At 39.7% G+C, this 27,232-nt stretch overlaps 5 protein-coding genes, 1 long non-coding RNA gene and 1 pseudogene across 7 annotated transcripts; 1 reads left to right on the top strand and 6 right to left on the bottom strand.

Moving 5' to 3' along the window:
- Positions 1–137: 137 nt before the first annotated feature.
- LOC146469570 (uncharacterized) lies at positions 138–27,232 on the bottom strand. Of its 2 annotated transcripts, XR_014867207.1 has the most exons (4): positions 26,955–27,232; positions 21,551–22,006; positions 10,690–10,921; positions 138–530 (listed from the first exon to the last, which is right to left on the bottom strand). It is a non-coding gene; the product is annotated as an uncharacterized LOC146469570 (long non-coding RNA). The 2 variants fall into 2 exon arrangements; XR_014867206.1 differs by lacking the exons at positions 138–530; positions 26,955–27,232 and having other exon boundaries at positions 10,731–10,921; positions 21,551–22,213.
- Positions 859–18,458, bottom strand: LOC146469572 (uncharacterized). The gene is made up of 4 exons (XM_085123224.1): positions 17,772–18,458; positions 16,347–16,385; positions 11,415–12,072; positions 859–1,227 (listed from the first exon to the last, which is right to left on the bottom strand). Exons 1-3 carry the CDS (start codon positions 18,451–18,453, stop codon positions 11,762–11,764), a joined length of 1,032 nt encoding a protein of 343 aa, XP_084979350.1. The 5' UTR covers positions 18,454–18,458; the 3' UTR covers positions 859–1,227; positions 11,415–11,761.
- Positions 1,435–7,186, bottom strand: LOC146469574 (uncharacterized). Its single transcript, XM_085123219.1, has 2 exons — positions 6,401–7,186; positions 1,435–1,884 (listed from the first exon to the last, which is right to left on the bottom strand). Exons 1-2 carry the CDS (start codon positions 6,975–6,977, stop codon positions 1,550–1,552), a joined length of 912 nt encoding a protein of 303 aa, XP_084979345.1. The 5' UTR covers positions 6,978–7,186; the 3' UTR covers positions 1,435–1,549.
- Positions 3,122–4,528, top strand: LOC146469576 (uncharacterized). The gene is made up of 2 exons (XM_085123223.1): positions 3,122–3,232; positions 3,590–4,528. Exon 2 carries the CDS (start codon positions 3,601–3,603, stop codon positions 4,249–4,251), a length of 651 nt encoding a protein of 216 aa, XP_084979349.1. The 5' UTR covers positions 3,122–3,232; positions 3,590–3,600; the 3' UTR covers positions 4,252–4,528.
- On the bottom strand, positions 4,570–5,797 carry LOC146469575 (uncharacterized). The gene is made up of 2 exons (XM_085123213.1): positions 5,099–5,797; positions 4,570–4,998 (listed from the first exon to the last, which is right to left on the bottom strand). Exons 1-2 carry the CDS (start codon positions 5,763–5,765, stop codon positions 4,586–4,588), a joined length of 1,080 nt encoding a protein of 359 aa, XP_084979339.1. The 5' UTR covers positions 5,766–5,797; the 3' UTR covers positions 4,570–4,585.
- On the bottom strand, positions 13,028–16,267 carry LOC146469573 (uncharacterized; annotated as a pseudogene).
- Positions 22,222–24,104, bottom strand: LOC146469571 (uncharacterized). The gene is made up of 2 exons (XM_085123216.1): positions 23,377–24,104; positions 22,222–22,640 (listed from the first exon to the last, which is right to left on the bottom strand). Exons 1-2 carry the CDS (start codon positions 24,077–24,079, stop codon positions 22,330–22,332), a joined length of 1,014 nt encoding a protein of 337 aa, XP_084979342.1. The 5' UTR covers positions 24,080–24,104; the 3' UTR covers positions 22,222–22,329.

Here is a 27,232-nt window from a genome sequence, read left to right as displayed (position 1 = left end):
AAATTTTTGACTCTCGTCCAGAGCCATTGTTTTGCTCATTAACCTTTTGATTTTTGACGTTCTCGTTGCCGCCGCCGTGGTGTTTGCGTAAGGTCCCCATCTTGTTTACAACGAAGAACAGAATGAGAATAATTTGTTATTCAGTTAATAACACAGGCATACAAGGCTAAAGGAAATCCGAGTGCCCCTATCATTGAGCAGTCGAACCTAAGACCAACAAATTGCAAGCACGTGGCTAACCATAGTAGGGTGTTTTGAAGGATTGTGATCTCGCGCCATTGGTGGGCAAATTACCTGGTTTTGCGTGTATTCATAAACTGAATTTTTTTGGGAACAACAGGCCAAGGGACGTATTTTCTGTTCCATTTTATTATCTGTTTAATTTTAACCACATTGTTAACGAAAATTTTAAGTGCGATTTGAAATCACTTTTTAAACTGGCCATCATATGTTGAGCGAATGAATCTTTTCCTTTCCTACAATATTGATCACCGAATACAAAGTAAACGCTGTTATACACCCATGTGTAGCTATTAAGAATTAATTTTCTATTTAAACGGACAGTTAAAGGCTTGAAAAACTAACTATTTATAACAGTCGGTAAAACTAATAGTACGGACTTATTAAAATTCGAGATAAAAAAGAATTGGTAACAATTGAGCAGCGGTGGCTGGAGAGATCTAATTCACTAAGATGTTCAAATATTGCAGATTTAAACCTTGGTAGTGAACTAATTTCCCTGATAGATCTTGAGAAACTGTTCCAATCCGCTCCTGCTGCTAATGTTCACTACTTTAATACAGTCATTTTACGGCACTAAGCAGTTTCTTTACGATGACATGTTTTTACTACAACTACTACGCTTCATTTCGTTTTCCCTCTTTACTTACTATTTGTAATCCAAGGGGGACCGAGTAAATAAAAATAACTGTAGCCTGTATAACAAAACCAAGACCCGAATAATTCCTACCGTTTTAGTAAAATGAAGTTATCTTGAATATAGCGAGTTTTTGCAAACTCGCTCCCATGGTCTTTGGACTAACCAATTGGTAAGACACGACCCTGGGACCCTCCCTGAGTATCGCTCCTACATCTGTCCTTCCTTTCATAAGCCTTCCTTATTATAACAGATATATCATGTTAGCTTATTGTAGCTAGGCAATCAACTTGAACTCAATGACTGCAAACTTTGGGGAACATTAACAATTAAAATACTCAAATTCAGAGCTTAGCGAAAGAATAAGCTAAAGTAGATACAAAATTATACTTCAAAGATAATGTCATCACAGAGAAATCTGACCCTAGCTACGCTCGAAAGTGAACAAAACCTTTAATGAAACGGCCATACAATGTATTTAAAAATGAAACAGGATTTGTTGCATGGGAGGTTCGACTGAACACCACATACAACCTCAAATTCGTTTTTTCTGGAAAAATCTAAGCAAGTATTTTGTGTAAAACTTGTTACGAGAAAAATATTACAAACTTTTTCTACGCTTAAAGACCAGTTTCTGACTTAGTCTCTTAGAAACGTTCTAAACACCACAGTTTACCGTAAATCGTCTACTTGACAGTCGCCGAGTCCAAACACTTCGTAATTTAAAACAGTGAAATGTTGAGCTCCTGTGAAAAAACTGCCCATTCTTGGGGGACATGAATAAGAGTGGAGATTACTGTAACTATTTTCATTCCTGTTTGCATTCCCTGATATATGAAGGTCGTGCTTAGGCCCTCTGCCAAAGGTCGGTCCGTGTTCACTGTCACAGTGCATGGCTGTATCGCTCAGGGCAGTCTTAAGTGGTAATATAGTTGGTTTCAGGCCGTGCGTGTTGATAATGCTGAAAAGGAACGCTTGATAGCATTCCAAGTAACCTGGCTGCCCACCTGTTAATAGGATAATAAAATGAAAGATACAAAAAATATATATTGAGAACGCTCCGGTCATTGTACTCGTTTTGCAAACAAACTACTGACAACGATCATTCCAATTATTTGTTGGATAAAATATACAAATTTATAGTACGCAGGGATGTTTCCTTTGGTTTCAGAATTTCTTTCCCTAAAAACTAATTAGTTTCTTTATATTAATTCCCCGAAATTTGCTTTTGCCTGGGAAGGTTGGTGATCGATGGCAAAAAAGCTGTGTGAGAGTATTTCAGAATTTAAAACATCAACATTTCTAAACAAGATGATGTTGCCACATACGAAACGACCAAATTGGGCTCTTTTCAGTTTGAAAGAACATTAATTTATAACCTCAGTCGCTACACGGAAGAGACACGATTTGGTTTACCGAAGTGCTGCTAGCACCGTGCAGAACTTAATTCATGAACGATACATGCAATAAAATTGACACTTTGATGTGGATTTATTCTTGCAACTGTTGGTAAGCGTTGTTTAAATGCATATTTTGCTTTGAACAGCTGTTGAGAACATTAATTCATTCGACGCCTTTAAACCAGGTCCTAATATGTACAGTCATGCCATACTCTTGACACGATAGTTAGCAAATTATCGAGAACAAGATGCCCCTCTAATGGCATTACACGGAATGCTTAATGTAGCCCCAATTATTCCCCATTGTATGTTTCGCAGATATTTAAAAACTATCCTCTCTTGGCAATTGAAATAATTGTCTGAATGGTTTTATTCAGATATATTGCGTGATACTTATCGTTGTGTTACTAGGAATCATACCAGAAATAACTATGCAATAACGTCATGACCCCGCTGAACTGGTCTGGCCTCCTCTAGCTCTAATCCTTCGCGTTGATCATTCGATCTGTTTTTTAAAGCGGAGTTTCTTTGCTGTGAACTCTCCCAATTTCCACCGTTTCAACTGTCAAGTACTACCTAGAAGTTATTATTTCGATTTACTGCGTGAAAAAGGTTTGTTTTCTCTCTGAAAACGGCAGATCAAAGTCTTAAATTCATACATGTGGCCGCCATTGAACAAAAACAACTCTTCGAAATGATGACTTGCTTTGACGTCACACAGGTAGAGATAGTGGGTCCCCTCCCTCGTGATATACGCGCCGATAATAGATTTTGATTGGGCTGTTTTGTTCAAGACAATAGAGAGTTTAAGATACCTGGACGGCTGACCCCGAGGACGGCTGACCGGAAGTAAATTTTGCGTGTAGACCACACTGCGCATGCCTGGTCCACGCGGATTGCAGTCCAGCCTGTGTCGAGGACGTGAGAAGAGGGCTTTTGCCGTCCACCAGTCAACGTGAGTACTGTTTTCATGATTTTCCCATAAATTTCCATATATTTTTAACTTTTCGAATTCCGTTAGATGAACATTCTTTGTGATTTCTTGTTTTTGCCAATAAAACGACAAGAAGATGGTTCAAATTACAAATAACCATTTTCGCTCTGCTTCGCAGTCACGGCGAAGCATTTCAGCTGGCTTAGACACGTGCACGGATTCGAAATTTTCTTGCTTTCCAAAACAAAAAGGAACTTGTATGCTCTGCAGGTTCACCGTATGAATGAAAAAAGTGATATTTTATACTAAGCTCTGATTTGGAAGCGCCAAATGCGGAGTAAGAGATTTTTTCGTGATTTGCTTCATCTTTATTTACAGAATTAGCGAGCATGGAATGGAAGGAAGAGCATGATGTCCTACTCTGCCGTGAAATACTCGTCAGTCAACCTTACCAGTTTAGAGAAAGAACGGTCGAGAGAGGTAAAATTTGGGAAGAAATTTCGAATCGCCTGAATAACTGCCAAACAGCGAAATTCCGTGTGACCAAGCGTTCAGTGCGAGATCGATTTAAATTGATCAAGGAAAAGTTCAAGCGTAAAATTCGAGAGGAAGAAAGTTCGTCTGGAATTGACGTAGAGCCCGCTTCAGAGCTTGACCAAGCTCTTGAGGAGATTTGTGCATTGGAAGAATCTTTCCCGGTGGAAGCCACAGACTCCAAACAAGCTAAAGCAGAAGAAGACAAACACAAAGCAGAAGAAATACGTCAAAAAGCAATGGAAAGCTACGGTCAGACCAAAACAAGACTGACCAGTGATGAAACTCATGCGGAACCAAAGAAGAAGAAGAGAAGAGGAGGCAACGATTCCATAGAATTCCTTCGAGAAAAATCTGAACAAGAGCTAGAGGTCAGAAAAAAAGAGCTTGAGCTGAAAGAAAGGGAGCAAGCACGATTATTTGAGAATCAAAGGGAGATGATGCAAATGATGCAGCAGCAACAACACAACATGATGGAGCTACTGTCGAAACTGGTAAACAAGTAACTGAGCCTTTTTATTTATAATGAAAGTCGCGTTACGGCGTTCATTGTAGCTCGGCACTACTTTTCATATTTTCTGTGTTTTGTATTCAAATTTTTATACACTGAAGTGATATTAAGCCTTTTTTATTTACAGTGAGTGTAATGGTGTTTAGTTTGTACACTTGCAGCTTTGTTTACTTTATTAAAAATGTACTTGAATAATGTTATTTTGGCTCTGTTTATTCCCTTGCCTCCGAAAAAAATGTAGTTCATTGAAACGATGATTAACTAGCTTTAACTGATTTTTATAGCTGAATTTTTTATTACCCGTTTGTAGAAAGGCGATTAAAAAAATCTCAAGAGAAATATTCCTCAAGCGTTGGAGGGTCTAGCTCGAAAAAACTTGAAGTTGAATTTCCGTAAAGGCAAGTTAACGCATTTCTTAAAAGGGCACACACAACATACAATTTTCCGATTGAGCTAAGGCCTATTTTAAGGTTTTTCTTGAAGTCCATAAACTTGAAATACTCCACAATGTCCCCAAACAACCACTCAACGGACGTACGCACATTGGACATAGATTCGTTGAAGGCTTCCATTTGCGCAGTTAGAGCGGCGCCTCTGAACGGGGTCATGAGATTTATCCTCAAAGGATAGGCAAGGTCTCCATATATACACATCTCTTGCCCAGCCGGGGATACAGCATTGTGCTCCAAAGCGGGAAGAAGATAGGATTCGGCGAGCATTGCAGCATCATGCCTCTTCCCTTCTGCAAAAAAAAAAAAAGTGTCAAAGCGATAAATATTCAAAGAAGAAACGGTGATCAGCTGTTGATTAAATCCACAACAACAACAACAAAAGTTACTTACCCACAGGACCAAACAAATGTCCAATAAGGCCATTAGGAAGCGCAACAGCCTGAAATTTGAGGGCATGCACCCTTTTGTGCCCGTTGTAAACAAGCCTTTGGTATTCTCCTGGTCTGCAAATCGGACGAACCGTTCCATCTACAAACCCAAAACAATTGTTAAGGGCAGCGCCTTTGTCAGACACAGCATCAGCATATTGTTGAATAGCAAGTGGATTTAGGATAGAGCGATTCCAGCTTGTAATTCGGTGATGATGCAGATCGAAGATAAAGTTGAGCACAACGTTCGATGTCATACACAAAACAGGAACTGGTTTTGCAAATCTGCTGACCATGTCACTGTAACGGCATGGATACGCGAGTCGGCGAAGAAGGATACAGAGGCCTTCTATTCGGTCGCAAACACTGCCCTGTGGACACTTAAAGGTGGGTGGTAATTGAAGGACATTAGCAAGAAGTTCGATATCTCCTCTTTCAAATCTAAACTCGGCTTTGCATTCAGCTTCGCTAATGTTTTCCTCCAAGTTAAATTCCTCATACTCGTAGTAAGGTAGCTCTAAATTAATTGGCCTATTTGCTTCATAAAGAACTATAAATTCTTCATCGGTCAGTATTTTCTCTGCGTAAGCAATAACAACCATTTCGCGAGCCTTTCTTAACGACGCCATAATGCGATTAGAGAAGCTTAAACACCGCCGTCCTCAGCCTAAAACTTAACGTGAAAAGTTTCCCGCCAAGAAGTCGTCAACGGCCCAGCCCTCCGCGTCCAATTCTACCGTCCTCCAGGTCAGCCGTCCAGGTATCTTAAACTCTCTAATCAGAACGATAAATCCCTTCTGGGAGAGGGTAGAATTTAATCAAGGTTTAATGAATAAATCAAATAATGATTTGACGTCACACAGGAAGGGATGAGTGGGTCCCCTCTCTCGTGATATGTGCCTGAATAACAGATTTTGATTGGGCCGCTTTTGTTGAAGACAATCGGAACAATGCATCCCTACCAGGGGAGGACATATTTTAATGCATAAATTAATGTGGCGATTTGTGACTACGACGAAGAAAAAAAAAGATACCCGACCGAAACCTAGACACGTCATGCCCTGCGGGCATTCCGTGTAAAAATAACCTGTTTAACTAAATTAAAAACAGTTATCTTGAACGTCACGGTATTAATGTAACAAAGAGATCCGATATTATTTGAAGATACTGTACAGATAACCTACAAAATACAAAATGCTTGAGGCGTTCAAAGTTTTAACACGCCTAATTAAAATTTGCTCGCTAAATACAACAATAATCTTACTTGTCCATGAAACCTCGGTGAAGCCTCCAAAAATATAGTGTCTGCTCTTTACAATTGTGACTGTGGGGCCTTTGTGATCGCACTTCGAGTGAAATGCTTCTGCTGCGAAGCCATCTCGAGAAGCTTGGAAAAGAAGGCGCCATTCACCTTTCAAATCCACAGGCAACCAGCCTTTCAATATTAATTGATGCTCTCTATTTGTCAAAATCTCTGACTCTTCAAACGGCATTGGTGGTTTTATACGCTTTAACTCATCCAGTATCCCTTGAATCTGGTAAAACGTAGCTTCTGCTTCAAGTTCCTTGTGAAATGTTGCTCCTTCTGGTAAAATTAATTTGCCATCGCGTAGGTAGTTGAGTATAAAGCGGAAGTGAGTTCCATCTCGGTCGATAAAGAACGAGCCGTCTTCAGAAGGCTGTGTATCAAACTTCCCAGAAAACATGGCGGCTAACATCGAGTTTGGATCTTTTCTCAGTGTTTGCACTGTTGTGGTGAAGTGATGGCCACCGACATTAAGTTTAACAGTGGCAGAAAAATGTACATCATAGGTGACATCAGCGGCTCTCTTCGACATCATTGGAGTGGAATTCTTCCTGTTCCTGATGTAACCTTGTTTCTTCTTGCCGAAGCCTTGTTCCCTCTTGCTGAAAGAATTGGAAAGCTTGTTTGATGTGGCTTTCAGCGTCTGTGAGAACCTGGTTGTCTGTTTTATTTGCCGTTTCCTTCCAAGGGCAGAAGAAATGTTGCTTTCACTTTTCAATCGTATTGCTTAAACGTGAACCGAAATCGGTCTTGATCACGTGAATTGTGACAATCGTGTCACGGAAGAGTACTTACAATAGAGACAAAGGCGGCGGGGAGGGAGGGGAGGGTAGATAGAGGTATGCGCCAATCCCCATTATTCTAGTCAGATCTTCTGTCTGCAATTATGTCTTTTTACAATTGCAATCCGAGAGTGTTTAAGAGCTTCAACGTGAGAGCCCTCAAGTGTAATACAATCCATCTCGCTTCTGAGCAGCTAATAGGGACAGGAGCCCAAGAGGAAGACTGTTAGTAATCGCGCAGGGGGAAAACGAGAAATAATTCGCCGTGCATATTTTTACCCCATGCATACACCACAGTCTTCCAGATTCTTTCTTTTTTGTGTGTATGTGTGTTTGTTTCTTTCTTCAATTTTTTCCTTTGTCTTTTTTTCTATTAATTCCAGCATTGAATCTATGAATATGAATCGCCGAGAAATGGGACTAAAATAAAGATTGCAAAAGTCGAAGAAATGAAGGACAAGAAAACATAGAACAATATGGAATCAGTTACCCGGGCGGTCGTCTATTCAAGTATGTAAGTTGTTTCTTTTCAGCGCCTTGCCGGATACTAGAGACACCATGATAATCTATCCGGAGAGGGAAGGGAAGATTTTTTGTGTATCGTGTTGGCATGCTTATTCTTGAACGACGGAACTAAGAGACGAACTTCACGGTGGTATAACGATGGACATTAAAGCAAATAGGTATTTAATATGAGTTGACGGGATTTAATATGCGCCTCTAATATGAAAACCGGTACACGACGGATGAACTAGTGCTTCGTGGAAGCGGTCAAAATAAGGGCTTACTCACAAAGTGCGTCAGACGCATGAATCAATTTAAATAAGACATTCTTCGTGTGTGCGGATTATACTTATTTTTAATATTAAAAGGAAAATGCCTAATGCATGATTTCACATGCAGGGTCATACAGTGCTCGCAACTGTAACAAACTATTCATCGAGTGACGAGCATCGATGGAAGCTTGAGAAAATCAGGTAAGATGAAATATACGATCCATCGTATTACCTCCTCCCCACGTAGGTAATACGAGTTCCCTAAAAAAGGACTGCGTGGGAGGCCAGTAAGATCGCTGCAAACTCCATCCCAACACCCCTTACTTGAGGGAGGTAGCTGTGTCAGAAAGCGTCCAGTCGTGTTATGAGCTTTCCATACATTTCCCTGTATTTTTTCCCGCGAACTATTTTTAGTAGCAATTCACGGCTGGTTCGCTATACAGACAAATGTATGGAAAAGTCAAAACGCAACTAGATGCTTTCTAGCACAGCTACATTCCTCAGTCATTTCTGTAAAATCCTTTCCATAGTACCTAAAGTTTCCAATTCATGAATTTTTTAGAAGCGATGTTTTCTGAAAGTTATTTGACATCGGATTTCCTTACAAACACTGTAATGTCAAGACGTGTTTGCAGGTTGTTTGCCTACTCGTCAAAATGGCGTCGAAAAAAAGGTGATAAGGCCTATTAAACTCACAGTGAAGTAATGTTGTTTTTTCTCGTCGTTTCTACCCCTCACACTCGTCAACAAACAGTCTGAAACTGCAAAGCTGTGCTGTCTGAAGGACTTTCGCTACGAGACGATGTAAAGTGTAGGTTGAATCTGTAATATAAACGAAATTAAAACTTACCAAAGGTTGATAAAATAAAAGATACGCAAAGGAAATAATACATCTAACAAGAAACGACGTAAACGATTACTTCAGTTGCAAGACCGCGGAATAACTTGGACGAAAGAAAACTGCCACTGGCGAAGAAGTCAGAACGGACGAACTGCAAAGCTTAACTGCGCTAAGCGCGACTGGAAAAAATCCTGTATTGTTCCGGAACCTGACATGTATATATGCAGCTATTTCAATTAACGTTGTCGGTTCAAAGCATGAAGCTAAAAGACAAGACCGAAAGTACACGTGGGATTTTTATAAATAAATTCATCAAAATCAGTCATGCCCGGAGAAAACAATAGGTTGTAATTAGCAGTACAATAACCTTCACGTGCAGGGATGATTTTGATGAAATTATTCATAAGAAATAATCCCACAAAACATTGCGGTCTTGTCTTTTAGCTTGATTTTGATCCGACAACGTTAATTGAAGTAGTGTATATATATATAGCGAGAAATTGTGAACAGAAAACGACGAAAATGAAAAGAAACGCACAAAAGACACCAATGAACAAGTGAAACATAACGCAAAATATCTACAAGAAAGAAAAAACACGGATGCGTAGCGGAACAAACAAGGTAATTAGCAAAAATGTCACACTTAGATCCTAGACAGTCCTTTCAGTCTTTGACGAAAGTATTCCCAATGTCTAGGTAACCAAGCGTTTTCTTCGGAGCCAAGACGCGGTGGCTAAGTGCATGATGTTATCCCATAAACCGACTGAGAGGGAAACGATTTAACCGTTGCTAGGAGATTTGAACTACTGGCCAATCACTGGACCGAAAGTACAATAGCATTGTTTTTCAAATTCGCATACAGACCCTATACAGTTGGTTATGTAAGGGCGCTGCAAACTCTTTCCACTCCTTGCTAGTAGCAAAACACGACAAAAAGCTGACTCTCCCCACAGGGAAAGAGGCGAAAACTTCCCCCACATAGTTAACTGTGACTGGAATGGTCATAATTTGGGCTTTGATAAAAAAGCCTAGTTTATTGGGTTGCTGTTGGATTGCAACTGTATATTGAAATCGATGACAGATGTTCCAAGTCAGATACTGATTTAAAACGCGAGAAGCAGACAAAAGAAAGAATTTTTTCCAAACATTACTTGATCAGCGCCAACTCCAGCTTCTTCGGATGGCTTCAGCGTCGGATCTATTTGCTGGTCTATTACAGCAGTTAAATCATTTGCACTTCCAATAAGCTTAACGTGATATAGATTTTGATATGGCAACAATCGCTATACAAAAGAAAACAAATCGATCATTTCAAGCACTCGACTGGAGTAGACGTATTTTAAATGATGGTATTTTTTTCAAACCTGGACTAAAAATATTTTGTTGCTCCATTTGTTAGAGTTAGCACTGTTGTGGTGGAGCCATCTTTTGAGCAACAACCGAATAGAATGAGAATGATGTATTATTCAGTGAATGACACAGGCATACAAGGGAAAAGGAAATCCGAGTGCTCCTATCACTGAGGAACCTAAGCCAAACAAAATGCAAACACGTGGCGAACCATTGTAGGGAGTTTCGAAGGATCATGATTTCGCGCCATGATCGACGGGCAAAGTACTGGTTTTGCGTGTATTCAAAAATGCTTTTGGGAACAACAGGCCAAGGGATTTTTTTTCTGTTCCATTTTGTTGTTTGTTTAATTGTGACCACGTTGTTGACAAGAATTTTAAGTACAATTTGGAATCGCTTTTTAAACTGGCCATCATATGTTGAGTGAATGAATCTTTTTCTTTCCTACAAGATTGATCACCGAATACAAAGTAAACATTGGCATACACCCATGTATACCTATTAAAAATGCATATTCTATGTAAACTGGTGTAAATATGTTTAAGCTTAAAAGACTATTTATTTATAACAGTAAAACTAATCATAGGAGTACGGACATATTAAAATGTGAGATGAAAAGAAATGGTAACAAAAATACTAATTACATGATCAGCCGCGGAGGCTGGAGAGATCTAATTCACTGAGATATACAAATATGGCAGATTTAAACCTTGGTAGTGAACTGATTTCCCTGATAGATCTTAGGAAACTGTTCCAATCCGTTGCTGCTGCTAATGTTCACTCTTTTAATACATTCATTTTACGGCAATGAGCAGTTTCTTTACGATGACATGATTTTACTACAACTACTACGCTTCATCTCATTTTCCCTCCTTACTTACTATTTGTAATCCCAGGCGACCGAGTAAATAAAAATATCTGTAGCCTTTATAACAAAACTAAGACCCGAATAATTCCTACAATTTTAGTCAAATGAAGCCATCTTGAATATAGCAAGTTTTTGCAAACTCGTCCCGATGGTCTTTGGACTAGGCAATTGGTAAGAAATGACCCTGGGACCCTCCCTGAGTATCGCTCCTACATCCGTCTTTCCGTTCATAAGCCTTCCTTAGTATGACAGATATATCATGTTACTTTGTATTTAACTAGGCAATCAACTTGAACTCAATGACTCACTGCAAACTTTGGGGAACATTATCAATTAAAATACTTAAATTCAGAACTTAGCGAAAGAATAAGATACAAAATTACACTTTAAAGATAATGTCATTACAGAAAAATATGGCACTAGCTACGCTCAAAAGTGAACAAAACCTTTAGCGACCGGCCCTACTATGTATTATAAAATAAAACAGGATATGTTAAATGGGAGGTTCGACTGAACACCACATACATCCGCAAATTCATTTTTTTTCTGAAAAAATCTAAGCAAGTATTTCGTGGAAAACTTGTTACAAAGAAAATATTACAAACTTTTTCTACGCTTGAAGACCTGTTTCAGACTAAGTCTCTTAAAAACGTTTTAAACACCACAGTTTACTGTAAATTGTCCACTTTCCGCTGTTTGTTGTCATTCACCGAGTCCAAACACTTCGTAATTTGAAACAATAAAATTTTCAGCTCCTGTGAAAAAAGTGGTTTCCTTTCCTGGGGGATATGAATAAGAGAAGAGGTAATTGTAACTATTTTCATTCCTGTTTGCGTTCCCTGATATATGAAGGTCATTCCCACATCCAAAGGTCGGTCCGTGTTCACTGTCACAGTGCATAGCTGTATCGCTCAGGGCAGTCTTAAGTGGTAATATAGTTGGTTCCAGGCCGTGCGGGTTGATAATGTTGAACAGGAACGCTTGGCAGCATTCCAAGTAATCTAGCTCCCCACCTGTTAATAGGATGATAAAACGAAATTAAAAATATATATATTTTGAACGTTCTGGTAATTATACTCCTTTTTGCAATCAAACTACTGACAACGATCATTCGAATTATTTGTTTGGATAAAATATGCAAATTTATAGTAAGCAGGGATGTTTTCTTTGCTTTCAGAATTTCTTTCTTTAAAAACTAACGATTTCTTTTTATAAATTCCCTGAAATTTCCTTTTGCCTAGGAAGGTTGGTGATCGATGGCAAAAAAAACTGTGTGAGCGTATTTCAGAATTTAAAACATCAACATTTCTACAGAAGATGATGTTGCCACATACGAAACGACCAAATTGGGCCCTTTTCAGTTTGAAAGAATATTAGAACTCGGCTCAGTCGTGCTGCACGGAAGTGACACGACTTGGTTTTGACTTGGTTTTACCCGAAGTGCTGCTAGTACCGTGCAGAACTTAATTCATAAACGATAAATACTATAAAATTCACACTTTGATGTGGATTTATTCTTGTAACTGTTGGTAAGCGTTGTTTAAATGCATATTTTGCTTTGGAACAGCCGTCGAGGACATTAAAATATTCGACGCCTGAAACCTGGTCCTGATATGTCAGTCATGCCATACTCTTGACACGATAGTTAGGAAATTATCGAGAAGAATAACCTGCTTAACTAAATTAGAAACAATTATCTTGAATGTCACGGTAGTTACTGTTACAAAGATATTATTTAAAGATATTGTACAGATAACCTACAAAATACAAAATGCTTGAGCCATGCAAAGGGATGTTACTAATAGGAACGGGGAACGGGGAACGGGAAACGGGAGTCTGGCAACGAGTGCACAGTGGTGATCGGCATAAGAATTCGATAAAAAAAAAATAATTATAATAATTAATAAAATCTTTATTACAAAACCTCAATTAAAATCTTATTTACAATCATCCTGCTGTTACAAAAAATCCAATCAATTCATCAAAACACTATTCATTCACAAATTCTAAAAAATAGAATTAACTTAACCTTACATAAAAGAAGATGAAATAGATATATTAATAATAAAAGTTGTCAAAATTCTATAAAATAAAGAATTCCGTTATGCAGAGATATTAAGATCATACAATCGAATCATACTAATGACGGCTAAACCAGTGTCCATTAAAAGCCCTAAGTATAAAGCATATAGACACGTATTTCAGATATCCAAACTAGCGACATTTATTTCACAGTCTAATGATTGTTCTATCTTGCTACGAAACGGCGCTCGCGAACCTCTGACGCATGCATGTACCGATCTTAAGAGTTCAAACAAGATCTGTGTCCTGAGCCAAGTGATTACAACATGATAAGGCTCGGTGTCTTTCTGAGCTATCTTGTCTGCGAGATGCTTTAAGAACCGCTGACACTCGTTTCCCGTCCCGCCATTGGTTCCAAACACTAAAGGCGTAAACGAACCCATTTCTACATCTAACACCCGCTGCTGGTACTTACGCTTCTTCTCTTCTTCTTGCTCTTTGAACACTTCCGATGTTGGCTTGCTCTGGTAACACTTGGAGTTGACGTGCGTAACTCTAACATCAAAAGATGCCGTAACTCCTCTTGCCCAGAAACCTCCCGCTTTGATGTCCAACCTTGCCTCAGAACTTGTAACAGCGCTCCTCAAATGAAATCGCTCGTTGTCCAGGGGTTGAAGGCGTGGTTCGATTTCGACATTATTGCAGATCTTGTCGATGAATGTCGTTAACAAGTTCCGTACACCGTCATGTCTCTGCGCCACAAACGCCCCTTTTTTCAAGAGAGGGCGTGACTAACGGTGAATTTATTCCCACATATGCAATGACTTGGTAAATTGACTAAGGCCAAGTCATAACGCAAGCGTAGCGAGTCTCTGAACTCTTGCTTGTTGAGGGCTAAACCTTTGTCTGCGAGAGGCATCGCATTCAGCAAAGAACTTGCGCCCTTTTCCCTCGATTGGTTAACCAGGCGCAGCAGGCCTGGGGAGAGGCTTGAATCAATGCTATTCGTTTTCTCTTTGGCACTTACTCTCTTAAGTGATTGTTGATGCCTCTTTAGCTCCTCCCTAGATCTTTCTCCTTGCACCATGATGGAACTCTGTGAAGTAATAGAATCTACGTGCACGGTCGTTATTAGTCTCGAGGCACCAAACTGCTGTGGTTCCTCGGATTTCAGATCAGGAATGCCTAGACCCCCTTGACCCGTTGCTAAGGTAGCAAGTCTGCGCACCTCGTTAGGGAGAGGTTCTGATTGACCAAACAAAGTTTGGAGTAGTAAATCTTCAATCACTTCCTGAATTGGATCGACATAAACTTCAAACGATTCAATCGTGCACATGAAGTATTTGAACCTCGACTTGTAGCCTTTTGTGAAAGCAATATTCGCCGCATGGGGATGGCTCTTCGCTATTTCAGAGAGACGTTAGATTTCCTCTTTCCATGCACGAACCTTCTCCTCACAATACTGATCTTTGTATTCCTGCGACGTAATAACTGCTCCCAGATGGCGCTGACCTTCAGTCGTTATGTTGACGTCCTCTCCAAACACCCTCTTTGCTTCCTCCGTGAGTTCCCTCGACTTCACAATAAGCCAGCTCTTTGTCCCATTCACAAGGTAACCAAACTTTTGACCTTCCTTAGTCAATTGCCTGTACCAGTTGTATAACTGCACTATACTCCTTCGTCCAGCTGAGTCGTCTGCAAGCCACACCTGTTTAACCAATGGGCAATGATCCCTCAAATTCTGTATCATTATGGATTAAGTGCGTACCATAGCATCGCTAGCGGGTCTCCATGTGTGGTGCCTTCTCGAGAGAGTATTTCCCCTCCCCCACAAATAAACAGTCTAGATGGGCTTCTATATGTGCCAATAACATAGAGCGCCATTTCTTTGCACATGATCTGTATATTGTGTAAGGCCGCTGACCTATTCCTTTGCTTAAAAGCGTTACTAGCATCAATTAGCAATTTTCCATCTGTTCCTTCTTCAACAAACACTTGGCTCATTGCATGGATCGCAGCCTCCGCTCCTGCATTTTGACCAGCGCAAAATTGTAGGGGACCCACCGCTTATTTTTATTTCCTCCTTTAAGAAACCGCTGACCGTTTTCCCCACTATTCTCCTTAGTACCTATCCAACACCAATTAATGACAATAATAATAATAATAATAATAATAATAATAATAATAATAATAATAAGTTGCTTAATACTGAGATGAAAGGGAAGCTTTTAACGCTAGGTCGCCATTTGATTAGACGCTAGACGAATGTCGTCTAGGTGGAGTCACGGAGCACAGTATTCCTGTTTCTGCAATGGTTGTTACCATTTGTTTGGACGATTTTTTTTCCTTTCTGAAATCAGCCATTCTTTTAGTAAAATTTGTGTATATAGGTGTTTGTGTAGCCTATAAACCTCATTATCATTATCATCACATAAGTAGCGAGGCGGTACGGCAGATCGAGTCTGAACACCAATGAGGCAGTCTTTAAACGCGCAAATTTTTGCCGACACGCAAGCCAATTCGAAAATAAATCCAGGAAACTTTGGCCATTTTACCACGCCACATTGTATTCGAAAAAGTTTTGAGGGATCAATTTAGTTCACGATTAATTGGGATCAATGTCCCTTTTATTTTCTCTTTAAAAACGGAAAACCATTTTGAAAATCCAGCCTGTTGGAATACATCTGCCCTCGAAGGCTTAGTTGGTTAGGCGGGTGGGTTGCTCGTGCCACTAAACGCGCAGGCCATGCATACAAAAACAGGCCCGTAAGATGATGTGGTTAATATGTTTTATAAATATACGCCGGATGTTTCAATTTCCCTCAGTTAATTGAATCTCTGATTTAAAACTGAGTCGTTAGAAGAGAAATTTTCAGAATAGAATTTTGAGTTTTTGCCTTGAATCTTGGCTTCCTCTTTTGGAATATTGGAAAATTGGTAACTTTAGTCTAAAATTTAAAACTAATTTGCTGTTCGACAAAGGGGGGTGATTATTCACAAAAGCTTCAAATCATTCCTGAGGTGAAATTCTTAATTCCTGTTATGAAACTTAACCCTGAATATCTGCCAAAAATTTAAGATAAACCTTAAAGGCGCCCTTTAGGTTGCATTAAATAGCCTATTTTGAATTCTTATAGGGATTACCGCAGTACGCTCGTTCTCAGACTCCCGTCCCCCGTTCCCCATTCCCCGTTCCCGGTTCCCGGTTCCCGGTTCCGCGTTCCTGATTTTAGTAATATCCCGCTAAACACAACAATAATCTTACTTATCCATGAAACCTCGGTGAAGCCTCCAAAAATATATTCTCCCAAGAGAAGATGAAGGTAAGAGAGGTAATCCCCCATATAGGCCCTATTCCCATCGTAATCCCTCTGAAGTTATTTTAAGAAGGTATCGATTTTCTCGCGGATAATGTTACCTCGCGCGTTACGTGTCTTTCACCGTTTTTAATTTTACAACGGCTACATGTAATCACAATCATACACTTCCATAAAAAAAAAAAAATTGTTTCTCGCGTTACTTCCAACGAATCTCTAAGAAATACATGTGATTTGAAAGCTAATAGAATGTAGATTTGAATGTCCGAAGAGATTTTAAACTCACTGTGACAAAAATATCAAAATTTTCGTGCCGCGGTTGGGATATTTATACTCGTCTGTTCAATCGCGGCTTCAATTCAAATATAATATAACACTCTTGCATTTGAAAGCTAAGATTTGTTTCTCGCCTTTTTTTGAAAGAATCTCTTGGCTACTTGCGTGATTAGAAAGCTAATAGAATGTAGATTTCAATGACCAAAGGGATTTGAACTCAGTGGGATAAAAATATTAAAATTCGGGCCTAGGTTGTGATGTTTATACTCGTCTGTTCAATCGCGGTTTTGACAGCTAAATGTAACACTTGTGCATGAAAAAAGATTTGTTTCTCGTGTTTCTTCCAACGAATCTCTTAGCTACATGCGTAATTAGAAAGCTAATGGAATGCAGATTTCAATGACCAAAGGGATTTTGAACTCACTGAGATAAAAATATCAAAATTCTTGCCGGAGGTTGTGATGTCAGTGTGATGTTTATACTCGTCTGTTCAATCGCGGGTTTCAATGTTTCGACAGCTAAATGTAATACTCCTGCATGAAAAAAAAAAATTGTTCTTGCGTTTCTTCCAAACGAATCTCTTAACTACATACGTGATTAGAAAGTAAATAAAACGTAGATTTCAATGACTGTAGGGATTTTGTACTCACTGCGATAAAAATATCGAAATTCGTGCCTAGGTTGAGATGTTTGCATTTGTCTGTTCAGTCACGGCTTTTAATTTTCGCCAGCTAATTGTATGTAATATTCTTGCATAATTTCCGCACAGCTGGGCTCTAAAACAAATCATGCCGGAGCGATTCTTTTCCAATCTGCGTTGTCCAAATACAACCACTTTAAACTCGCATTCGCCCACAAAACATATACAGGCACCACTTTCTGTATGCATGTTCCCCCATTTTGTTTTTAGATCAATTCGCGAAAGACGCGTAGCATTGCGTGGGAATCGGCTCAGCTGTCAACGTGGGTAAAATTCAGGATATATGATTGGCTATCACCTAACCCTCTTGGGACACTGGATCTCGCGGGAGATCTAAAAATAACTTCAGAGGGATTACGATGGGAATAGGGCCTATATGGGGGATTACCTCTCTCACCTTCATCCTCTCTTGATTCTCCGCTCTTTACAATTGTGACTGTTGGGCCTTTGTTATCGCATTTCGAGTGAAATGCTTCTGCTGTGAAGCCATCTCGAGAAGCTTGGAATAGAAGACACCATTCACCTTTCAAATCCACAGGCAACCAGCCTTTCAATTTTTGTTGATACTCTCTATTTGTCAAAATCTCTGATTCTTCAAACGGCATTGGTGGTTTTATACGCTTTAACTCATCCAGTATCCCTTGAATCTGGTAAAACGTGGCTTCTGCTTCAAGTTCCTTGTGAAATGTTGCTCCTTCTGGTAAAATTAATTTGCCATCGCGTAGATAGTTGAGTATAAAGCGGAAGTGAGTTCCATCTCGGTCGATAAAGAACAAGCCGTCTTCAGAAGGCTGTGTGTCAAACTTCCCAGAAAACATGGCTGCTAACATCGAGTTTGGATCTTTTCTCAGCGTTTGCACTGTTGTGGTGAAGTGATGGCCACCGACATTAAGTTTAACAGTAGCAGAAAAATGTACATCAGCAACTCTCTTCGACATGGAGTCAAACTCTTCCCGTTCCTGATGTAGTCTTGTTGCTTCTTCCCGAAGCCTTGTTGATTCTTTCTGTAACAATTCCCAAGCTTGTTTGATGTGGCTTTCAGCGTCTGTGAGAACCTGGTTGTCTGTCTTATCGGCCATCTCCTTCCAAGGTTTCTGGTTCACTTTTCATTGACCCGCAATCAATCTTGATCACGTGAATTGTGACAATCATGTCACGGTAGCTGTACCTACAATAGAGACAAAGGCGGCGGGGCAGGGGAGGGGGGGGGGAGGAATAATTTTATAGAGGTATGCACCAATCACTATTTTTCTGGTCAGATCTTCTGTCTGCAAATTTGTTTTTTTTTTTTTTTACAATCGCAATCGCGAGCCTTTAAGAGCTTCAACGTGGGAGCCGTCAAAAGTGTAATACAGTCCATCTCACTTCTGAGCAGCTACTAATAGGGGAAGACAGGAGCCCATGGGGAAGACTGTTGGTAATCACTCAGGGAGGAAGACGAGAAATAATTGCGTGCAAGTGCTTTTACCCTGGAGGGAGGGTGAGCAGCCTATGCATGCACCGCCGAGTTCTAGTTTCTTTCTTTTCTTGTGTGTGTTTGTTTCTTTTTTCAATTTTTCTTTTGTCTGTTTTTCTATTAATTCCAGCATTGAATCTATGAGTATGAATCGCCAAGAAATGGGATTAAAATAAAGACTGGAAAGGTCTTAGCAATGAAGGACAACAAAACTTGAATGAAAAAAACTGCAACATAGAATCAGTAACCAGGTGGTTATCAATTCAAGTATTGTAAGTTGTTTCTTGTGATACTAGAGACGCCATGATAATCCATTCCGAGAGGGAAGGGGTCAAGGGGAGATTTTTTGCGTATGGAATTGGAGGATTAAAGTAGCTGTGTCAGAAAGCGCCCAGTCGTGTTTTGAAATTTCCATACATTTCCCTGTATTTTTCCCGCGATAAGTCCTATCAAACTCACAGTGAAGTGATGTTGTCTTTTCTCGTCGTTTCTACCGGCCTATGGTCAAAAAACAGTCTGAAACTGCAAAGCTGTGCTGTCCGAAGGACTCTCGCTACGAGACGATGTAAAGTATAGGTTGAATCTGCAATATATTAACAAAATTAAAAGTTACCAAAGATTGATAAAATAAAACATACGCAAAGGAAATACATCTAACAAGGAACGACGTAAACGATTACTTACATTGTATGACCACGGAAAAACTAGGATGAAAGAAAAAACTGCCACTGGCGACGAAATCAGAACCGCTAAACTGCAAAGCTTAACTGCGCTAAGCGCGACTGCAAGAAAGCCTTCTTCGGGCGGATTCAGCGTCGGATCAATTTCCTGCATTCTATTACAGCGGTTAAATCATTTGCACTTCTAATAAGCTTAACGAGATATAGATTTTGATATGGCAACAATCGCCATACAAATGAAAACAAATCGAACATTTCAAGCACTCGACTGGAGTAGACGTATTTTAAATTATGGTATTTTTTCCAAACCTGGACTAAATATATTTTTTCGCTTAATGGCACGGGAATGCCCATCGTTATACTACAGTGACGTTCCTCTCTTAGTTCCATCGTTCAAGAATAAGCAAAAGCTGCCTTAGCCAGCCTGTTTTTATACTGAGATGTACAAACACGATACACAAAAAATGTTCCCTTCACTCTCCGCGAATGGATTATTATGGCGTCTTTAGTATCACAAGGCGCTGAAAATGTACTTAGTCGTCTCCTACCAGAAACAACTTACAATACTTGAATGGATAACCACCTGGTTACTGATTCTACGTTGCAGTTTTTTTCATTTAAGTTTTGTTTTCCTTCATTGCTAAGACCTTTCTAATCTTTATTTTAGTCCCATTTCTTGGCGATTCATAGACACAAAGATTTCATGCAGGAATGAATACAAAAACAGAGAAAGGAAAAAAAGCCGCAAACTGAGAAAAAAGAAAGATAGAAAGAAAGAGATTGGAAGACTGTGGTGCATGCATGGGCTGCTCGCCCTCCCTCCAGGAGAAAAACATGTGCATGAAATTATTTCTCTTTTTCCCCCCGAGTGATTACTAACAGTCTTCCCCATGGGCTCCTGTACCTATTAGCTGCTCAGAAATGAGATGGATTGTATTATACTTTAGAGGGCTCTCAAAGGTTCAGAGGGCTCTTAAAAATTGTAACAAAAAAAGACATATTTGCAGAGAGAAGTGGGGCATCACTGACTGAATTAAAAACCAACCGTGACTTGCTTGCTCGAGTGCATGCGTTTTCGCGCGCTTAGCGCCGGTTACATGTTTGTGCGAGATCTGATTGGTTTATTGCTCTGTTTACACATGTTGGGATTAGCCAGGTAATTGCTTTGGGTTTGGAAGCGTAATCTGTGTCGATAATTACCCAAAGTTCTCGAGTACAAAACGAAAGTGGATTTCATCTCGTTCGATACTGAGAACGAACCATCTTCAGAAGGCTGCATGTCAAACTTCTGATAAAACATGGCGAGTAACGTTTCTTAGAGTTTGCACCGGTTGTGGTAAAGCCATCTTTTGAACAACAACCGAATAGAATGGGAATAATGTATTATTCAGTGAATGACACAGGCATACTACGCAAAAAGAAATCCAAGTGCTCCTATCACTGAGCAGTCGAACCTAAGACCAACAAATTGCAAACACGTGGCTAACCATTGTAGGGTGTCTTGAAGGTCGGGATCTCGCGCCACCGGCGGGCAAGTTACTGGTTCTGCGCGCGTGTATTCAAAAACGCTTTAGGAAAAACAGGCCAATGAATTTGTTTTATGTTCCCATTTTTTATTTGTTTAATTGTGACCACGTTGTTAACGAAAATTTTAAGTGCGATTTGGAATCGCTTTTTAAACTGGCCATCATATGTTGAGTGAATGAATCTTTTCCTTCCCTACAACTGAAGATTGATCACCGAATACAAAGTAAACGCTGGTATACACCCATGTGTAGCTATTAAAAATGCATATTCTATGTAAATTGATGTAAATATCATCCTAAATAACAGTTAAAGGCTTGAAAGACTAACTATTTATAACAGCAAAACTAATAGTACGGACACCTCACAAAATGTGAGATAAAAAGAATTGGTAACAAAAGTACTGATTATATGAGCAGCCGCGGAGGCTGGAGAGGTCTGATTCACTAAGATATTCAAATATGGCAGATTTAAACCTTGGTAGTGAACTGATTTCCCTGATAGATCTTAGGAAACTGTTCCAATCCGCTGCTGCTGCTGCTAATGTTCACTACTTTAATGCATTCATTTTACGGCACTGAGCAGTTTCTTTACGATGACATGATTTTACTACAACTACTAGGCTTCATTTCGTTTTCCCTCTTTACTTACTATTTGTAATCCCAGGGGACCGAGTAAATAAAAATAACTGCAGCCTGTAGACCCGAATAATTCCTGCCGTTTTAGTAAAACAAGGCTATCTTGAATGTAGGGAGGTTTTGAAAACTTGTTCTTATGGTCTTTGGACTAAGCAATTGGTAAGAAACGACCCTGGGACCCTCCCTGAGTATCGCTCTTACATCTGTTGCTCATTTCATAAGCCTTCCTTAGTATAACAGATATATCATGTTAGCTTGTTGTAGCTAGGCAACCAACTTAAACTCAATGACTACAAACTCTGGGGAACATTATCAATTAAAATTCAATTCAGAACTTGGCGAAAGAATAAGCCAAAGTAGATACAAAATTACACTTTAAAGATAATGCATTACAGAAAAATCTGGCACTAGCTACGCTTGACAGTGAACAAAACCTTTAGCGACCAGGATTTGTTGGACGGGAGGTTCGACTAAACACCACAACCGCAAGTTCGTGTTTTCCAAAAAATACTCTGAAGCAATTATTTCGTTTAACACACGTTACGAGGAAAATATTAAACTTTTTCTACGCTTAATGACCTTTATCAGACTTAGTCTCTTAGGAATGTTCTATACACCACAGTTTACTTTAAATTGTCCACTTTCCGCTGTTTGTTGTCAGTCGCCGAGTCCGAACACTTCGTAATTTGAAACAGTAAAATGTTGATCTCCTGTGAAAAAAGTGGTTTCCTTTCCTGGGGGATATGAATAAGAGTAGAGATAACTGTAGCTATCTTTATTCCTGTTTGCATTCCCTGATATATGAAGGTCGCGCCCCTGGCCAAAGGTCGGTCCGTATTCACTGCCACAGTACATAGCTCTATCGCTCGGGGAAGTGTTAAGTGGTAATGTAGTTGGTTCCGGGCCGTGCGGGTTGATAATGCTAAACAGGAACGCTTGGTAGCATCTCAAGTAACCTGGCTCTACACCTGTTAATAGGATAATAAAACGAAATTAAAATAAGATATTTAGAACGCTCCGGTAATTATATTCCTTTTTGCAAACAAACTACTGCCGACGATCATTCCAATTATTTGTTCAGATAAAAATATACAAATTTATAGCAAGCAGGTATGTTTTCTTTGGTTTTAGAATGTCTTTTCCTAAAAACTAATTATCTCTTTATATTAATTCCCCGAAATTTGCTTTTGCTTGGGAAGGTTGGTGATCGATGACAAAAAAGCTGTGTGAGCGTATTTCTGAATTTAAAACATCAACATTTCCAAAGAAGATGATGTTGCCACATCAAGAACATTATAACCTCAGTCGTGCTACATGGAAGGGACACGACTTGGTTTTACCGAAGTGCTGCTAGTACCATTTATAAGTGATAAATGCAATAAAATTGACACTTTGATGTGGATTTATTCTTGCAACTGTTGGTGAGAGTTTTTTGATTGAATAGTTTGCTTTGGAACAGCTGTTGATATGCACAGTCATGTTGACATACTCTTCACACGATAGTTAGCAAATTATCGAGAAAAATAACCAGCTCAACCATATTAGAAATAATTATCTTGAACGTGACGGTGATTAATGTTACAAAGAGATCCGATATTATTTAAAGATATTGTACAGATAACCTACAAAATACAAAATCCTTCAGATGCAAAGTTTTAACACACTTAATTAAAATTTGCTCGCTAAATACAACAATAATCTTACTTGTCCATGGAACCTCGGTAAAGCCTCCAAAAATATATTCTCCGCTCTTTACAATTGTGACTGTCGGGCCTTTGTTATCGGACTTCGAGTGAAATGCTTCTGCTGCAAAGCCATCTCGAGAAGCTTGGAATAGAAGGCGCCATTCACCTTTCAAATCCGCAGGTAACCATCCACCCAATATTTGTCGATGTTCTTTATTCGTCAAAATCTCCGACTCTTTAAACGGCACTGGAGGTTTTATACCCTTCAACTCTTCCACTAACCCTTGAATCTGGTAAAACGTGGCTTCTGCTTCAAGTTCCTTGTGAAATGTTGCTCCTTCTGGCAAAATCAATTTCCCATCACGTAGAAAGTTGAGTATAAAGCGGAAGTGAGTTCCATCTCGGTCGATAAAGAACAAGCCGTCTTCAGAAGGCTGTGTGTCAAACTTCCCAGAAAACATGGCCGCTAACATCGAGTTTGGATCTTTTCTCAGCGTTTGCACTGTTGTGGTGAAGTGATGGCCACCGACATTAAGTTTAACAGTGGCAGAAAAATGTACATCAGCGACCCTTTTCGACATGGAGTCGAACTCTTCCCGTTCCTGATGTAGTCTTGTTGCTTCTTCCCGAAGCCTTGTTGATTCTTGCTGTAACAATTCCCAAGCTTGTTTGATGTGGCTTTCAGCGTCTGTGAGAACCTGGTTGTCTGTCTTATCGGCCATCTCCTTCCAAGGGCAGAAGAAATGTTTTAGAGCAGTATTGCGTGAATGTGAACCGCAACCAGTCTTGATCACGTGAACTGTGACAAACGTGTCACGGAAGACGACAAAGGCGGCGCGCGGCCAGGGGCGGGGAAGAGGGTGAAAGTTTATAGAGGTACGCGCCAATCACTATTATTCTGGTCAGATCTTCTGACTGCAAATATGAGCTCTCACATTGATGCTCTTAAAGGTTTGCGTATTACATCATAAAAAAAGGAAAAACATATTTGCTGAGAAAAGTGGGGCATCACTGACTGAATTAAAAACCAACCGTGACTTGCTCGAGTGCGTTTTCGCACGCTTAGTGCCGGCTACATGTATGTGCTTCGAGATCTGATTGGTTTATTGCTCTGTTTACACATGTTGTAATTAGCCAGGTAATTGCTTTGGGTTTGGAAGCGTAATCGGGGTCGATAATTACCCAAAGTTTAACGAGTACAAAACGAAAATGGATTTCATTTCATTCAAGACTGCAAAAGCCGGGAACGAAGATCCTGCTTGCTTGTAAGTTGGATCTCACAGGAGATCTAATCAGCCAAACTTGAAAAATAGACGATGAGAAGTCCAAAGACTACTGCAAACAAAAGCGTCAAGAACGAACTGCAAGAACGAACCTTCTTCAGAAGGCTACATGTCAAACTTACAAGAGCATGGCAAGTAGCGTTTCCTAGAGTTTGCACTGTTTTTGTGTAGCCATCTTGTCAACAGCAACAGAATAGAATGAGTGAATGACACAGGCATACAAGCCAAAAGGAAATCCGAGTGCTCCTATCAGTGAGCAGTCGAACCTAAGACAAACAAATTGCAAACCCGTGGCTAACCATAGAAGGGTGTTTTGAAGGATCGTGATCTCGCGCCATTGGCGGGCAAATTGCTGGTTTTGCGTTTATTCATAAATGCCTTTGGGAACAACAGGCCAAGGGATTTGTTTTCTCTTCCATTTTATTATTTGTTTAATTGAGACCACGTTGTTAACGAAAATTTTAAGTGCAATTTGAAATCGCTTTTTAAACTGGCCATCATATGTTGAGTGAATGAATCTTTTCCTTTTCTACAAGATTGATCACCGAATCTGGTATACACCAACGTGTACCTATTAAAAATGTATATTCTATGTAAATGGATGTAAATACCATCCTATTTAACAGTTAAAGGCTCGAAAGACTAACTATTATTAAAAGTAAAGCTAATAGTATGGAAACCACGATACAAAAAATTGGTAACAAAAGTAATAATTAATGAGCAGCTGTAGCTGGAAAGATCTAATTTAATAAGATATTCAAATATGGCAGAATTAAACCTTGGTGGTGAGCTAATTTCCCTGATAGATCTTAGGAAACTGTTCCAACCCACTGCCACTGCTAATGTTTACTACTTTAATATAGTCATTTTAGGGCCCCGGGGGGTGGGGGAGGGGGTGGTGACCTTAACGGGGACGTGCGGCCCGATAGGGTGTGGCTTTCAGGGTGTTTTGCCTTGAACAGGGTATCTATTTCATCACTTTTTGTCTGAAACAGGGCATCACTACATGACCTAATAGCTTAAACAGGTTAAGAGTAGATGTCTGTTTATTGGGCTTTTAAAGAACGAAGCATATTTTAATGAAGTAAAAGTAATCTGCAAAGGACCGCCAATGGACGTTATTGTTATTCATTGTTATTTATTGATTGCCAATGCATTAAAATGCAGTAGGAAACTAGTTTATACTTATTTCATTCTAGTCTTAAACAGGGTATGAGGGGTATCGAATGGTCCCATTCAATTTATGAGTGCTCGCAAAATTTGGCCTTTGCTCGAATTTCTCGCAAAAATTACACGGGTGCTCGCTTGCTCGCAAATTTTTTGCAACTGCTCGCATGCTTGCATTCTGACTCACGTGAAGCTACGTGACGTAATTTGGCATCAAGCAGCCGGCCCAATTGGCTGTAAGATGATGGAACTGGTTGAACCGCCCTAGCTTTGGACCTTTTTTTTGCAGTTTTTTTGAGATGTCAGCCAGATTATTAGCTATAACTTGGCGCAAAACAACGTATCCTATAATAAAAGAGAGATTCCAGCTAGCAGAAAATTTACTAAGTACTCGAAGTGCTCACTGCTCGCCATCTGTATTTTTCTAAAGAGCTCGCTGCTCACAAGAAAAATTTGACAACTGCTCGTGCTCGCAAAAATAAACGCACTGCTGGCATGCTCGCAAATGCTCGCAAAGACCATTCGATACCCCTGGTATGGTTTTGGGTTAAATGTCTTGATAGGGTCTGAGAATTTTGAATTCTGTTTTAAACGGGATAGGGAAATCAGAGAATTGTGTCTTAAACAGGGTCATAGTTTAAACGCCCGGGCCGCACTTCCCTACCCAAGCATCTGTTAAGTACCCCCCCCCCCCCCCCGGGTTTACGGCACTAAGCAGTTTCTTTACGATGAATTGATTTTACTACAACTACTAGGCTTCATTTCGTTTTTGCCTCTTTACTTACTATTTGTAATCCCAGGAAGACCGAGTAAATAAAAATAACTGTAGCCTGTATAACAAAACTAAGACCCGAATCATTCCTACCGTTTAAGTAAAATGAAAGTATCTTGAATATAGCGAGTTTTTGAAAACTGTTTCCCATGATTTGGGGACTGAGTAATTGGGAAGACACGACCCGGCCCTAGGACCCTCCCTGAGTATCGCTCTTACATCTGTCTTTCCTTTCATAAGCCTTCCTTAGTTAGTATAACAGATATATCATGTTAGCTTGTTGTAGTTAGGCAATCAACTCGAACGCAATGACTTCAAACTTCGGGAACATCACTTAAAATATCACTTATCACTTAAAATACTTAAATTCAGAACTTAGCTAACGAATAAACTAAAGTAGATACAAAATTACACTTCAAAGATAATGCTATTACAGAAACATTTGGCACTAGCTACGCTCGACAGAGAAGAAACCCCATTAGCGACCGGCCATACAATGTATTTTAAAATAAACCAGGAATTGCTGGAAGAGAGGTTCGACTAAACTCTTCATACAACCACAAATACGTTTTTTTTTTCTGGAAAAATCTAAGCAAGTATTTCGCGTAAAACTTGTTGTGAAGCAAATAATACAAACGTTTTACACGCCATTT

This window comes from Pavona decussata, unplaced genomic scaffold (genome assembly GCF_977016875.1).
Source record: "Pavona decussata unplaced genomic scaffold, jaPavDecu1.1 SCAFFOLD_122, whole genome shotgun sequence".
In the NCBI taxonomy this organism is placed as follows: domain Eukaryota; kingdom Metazoa; phylum Cnidaria; class Anthozoa; order Scleractinia; family Agariciidae; genus Pavona; species Pavona decussata.
Note: the sequence above shows the minus strand (reverse complement) of the source record. Positions and strands in the feature narration are given on the sequence as shown.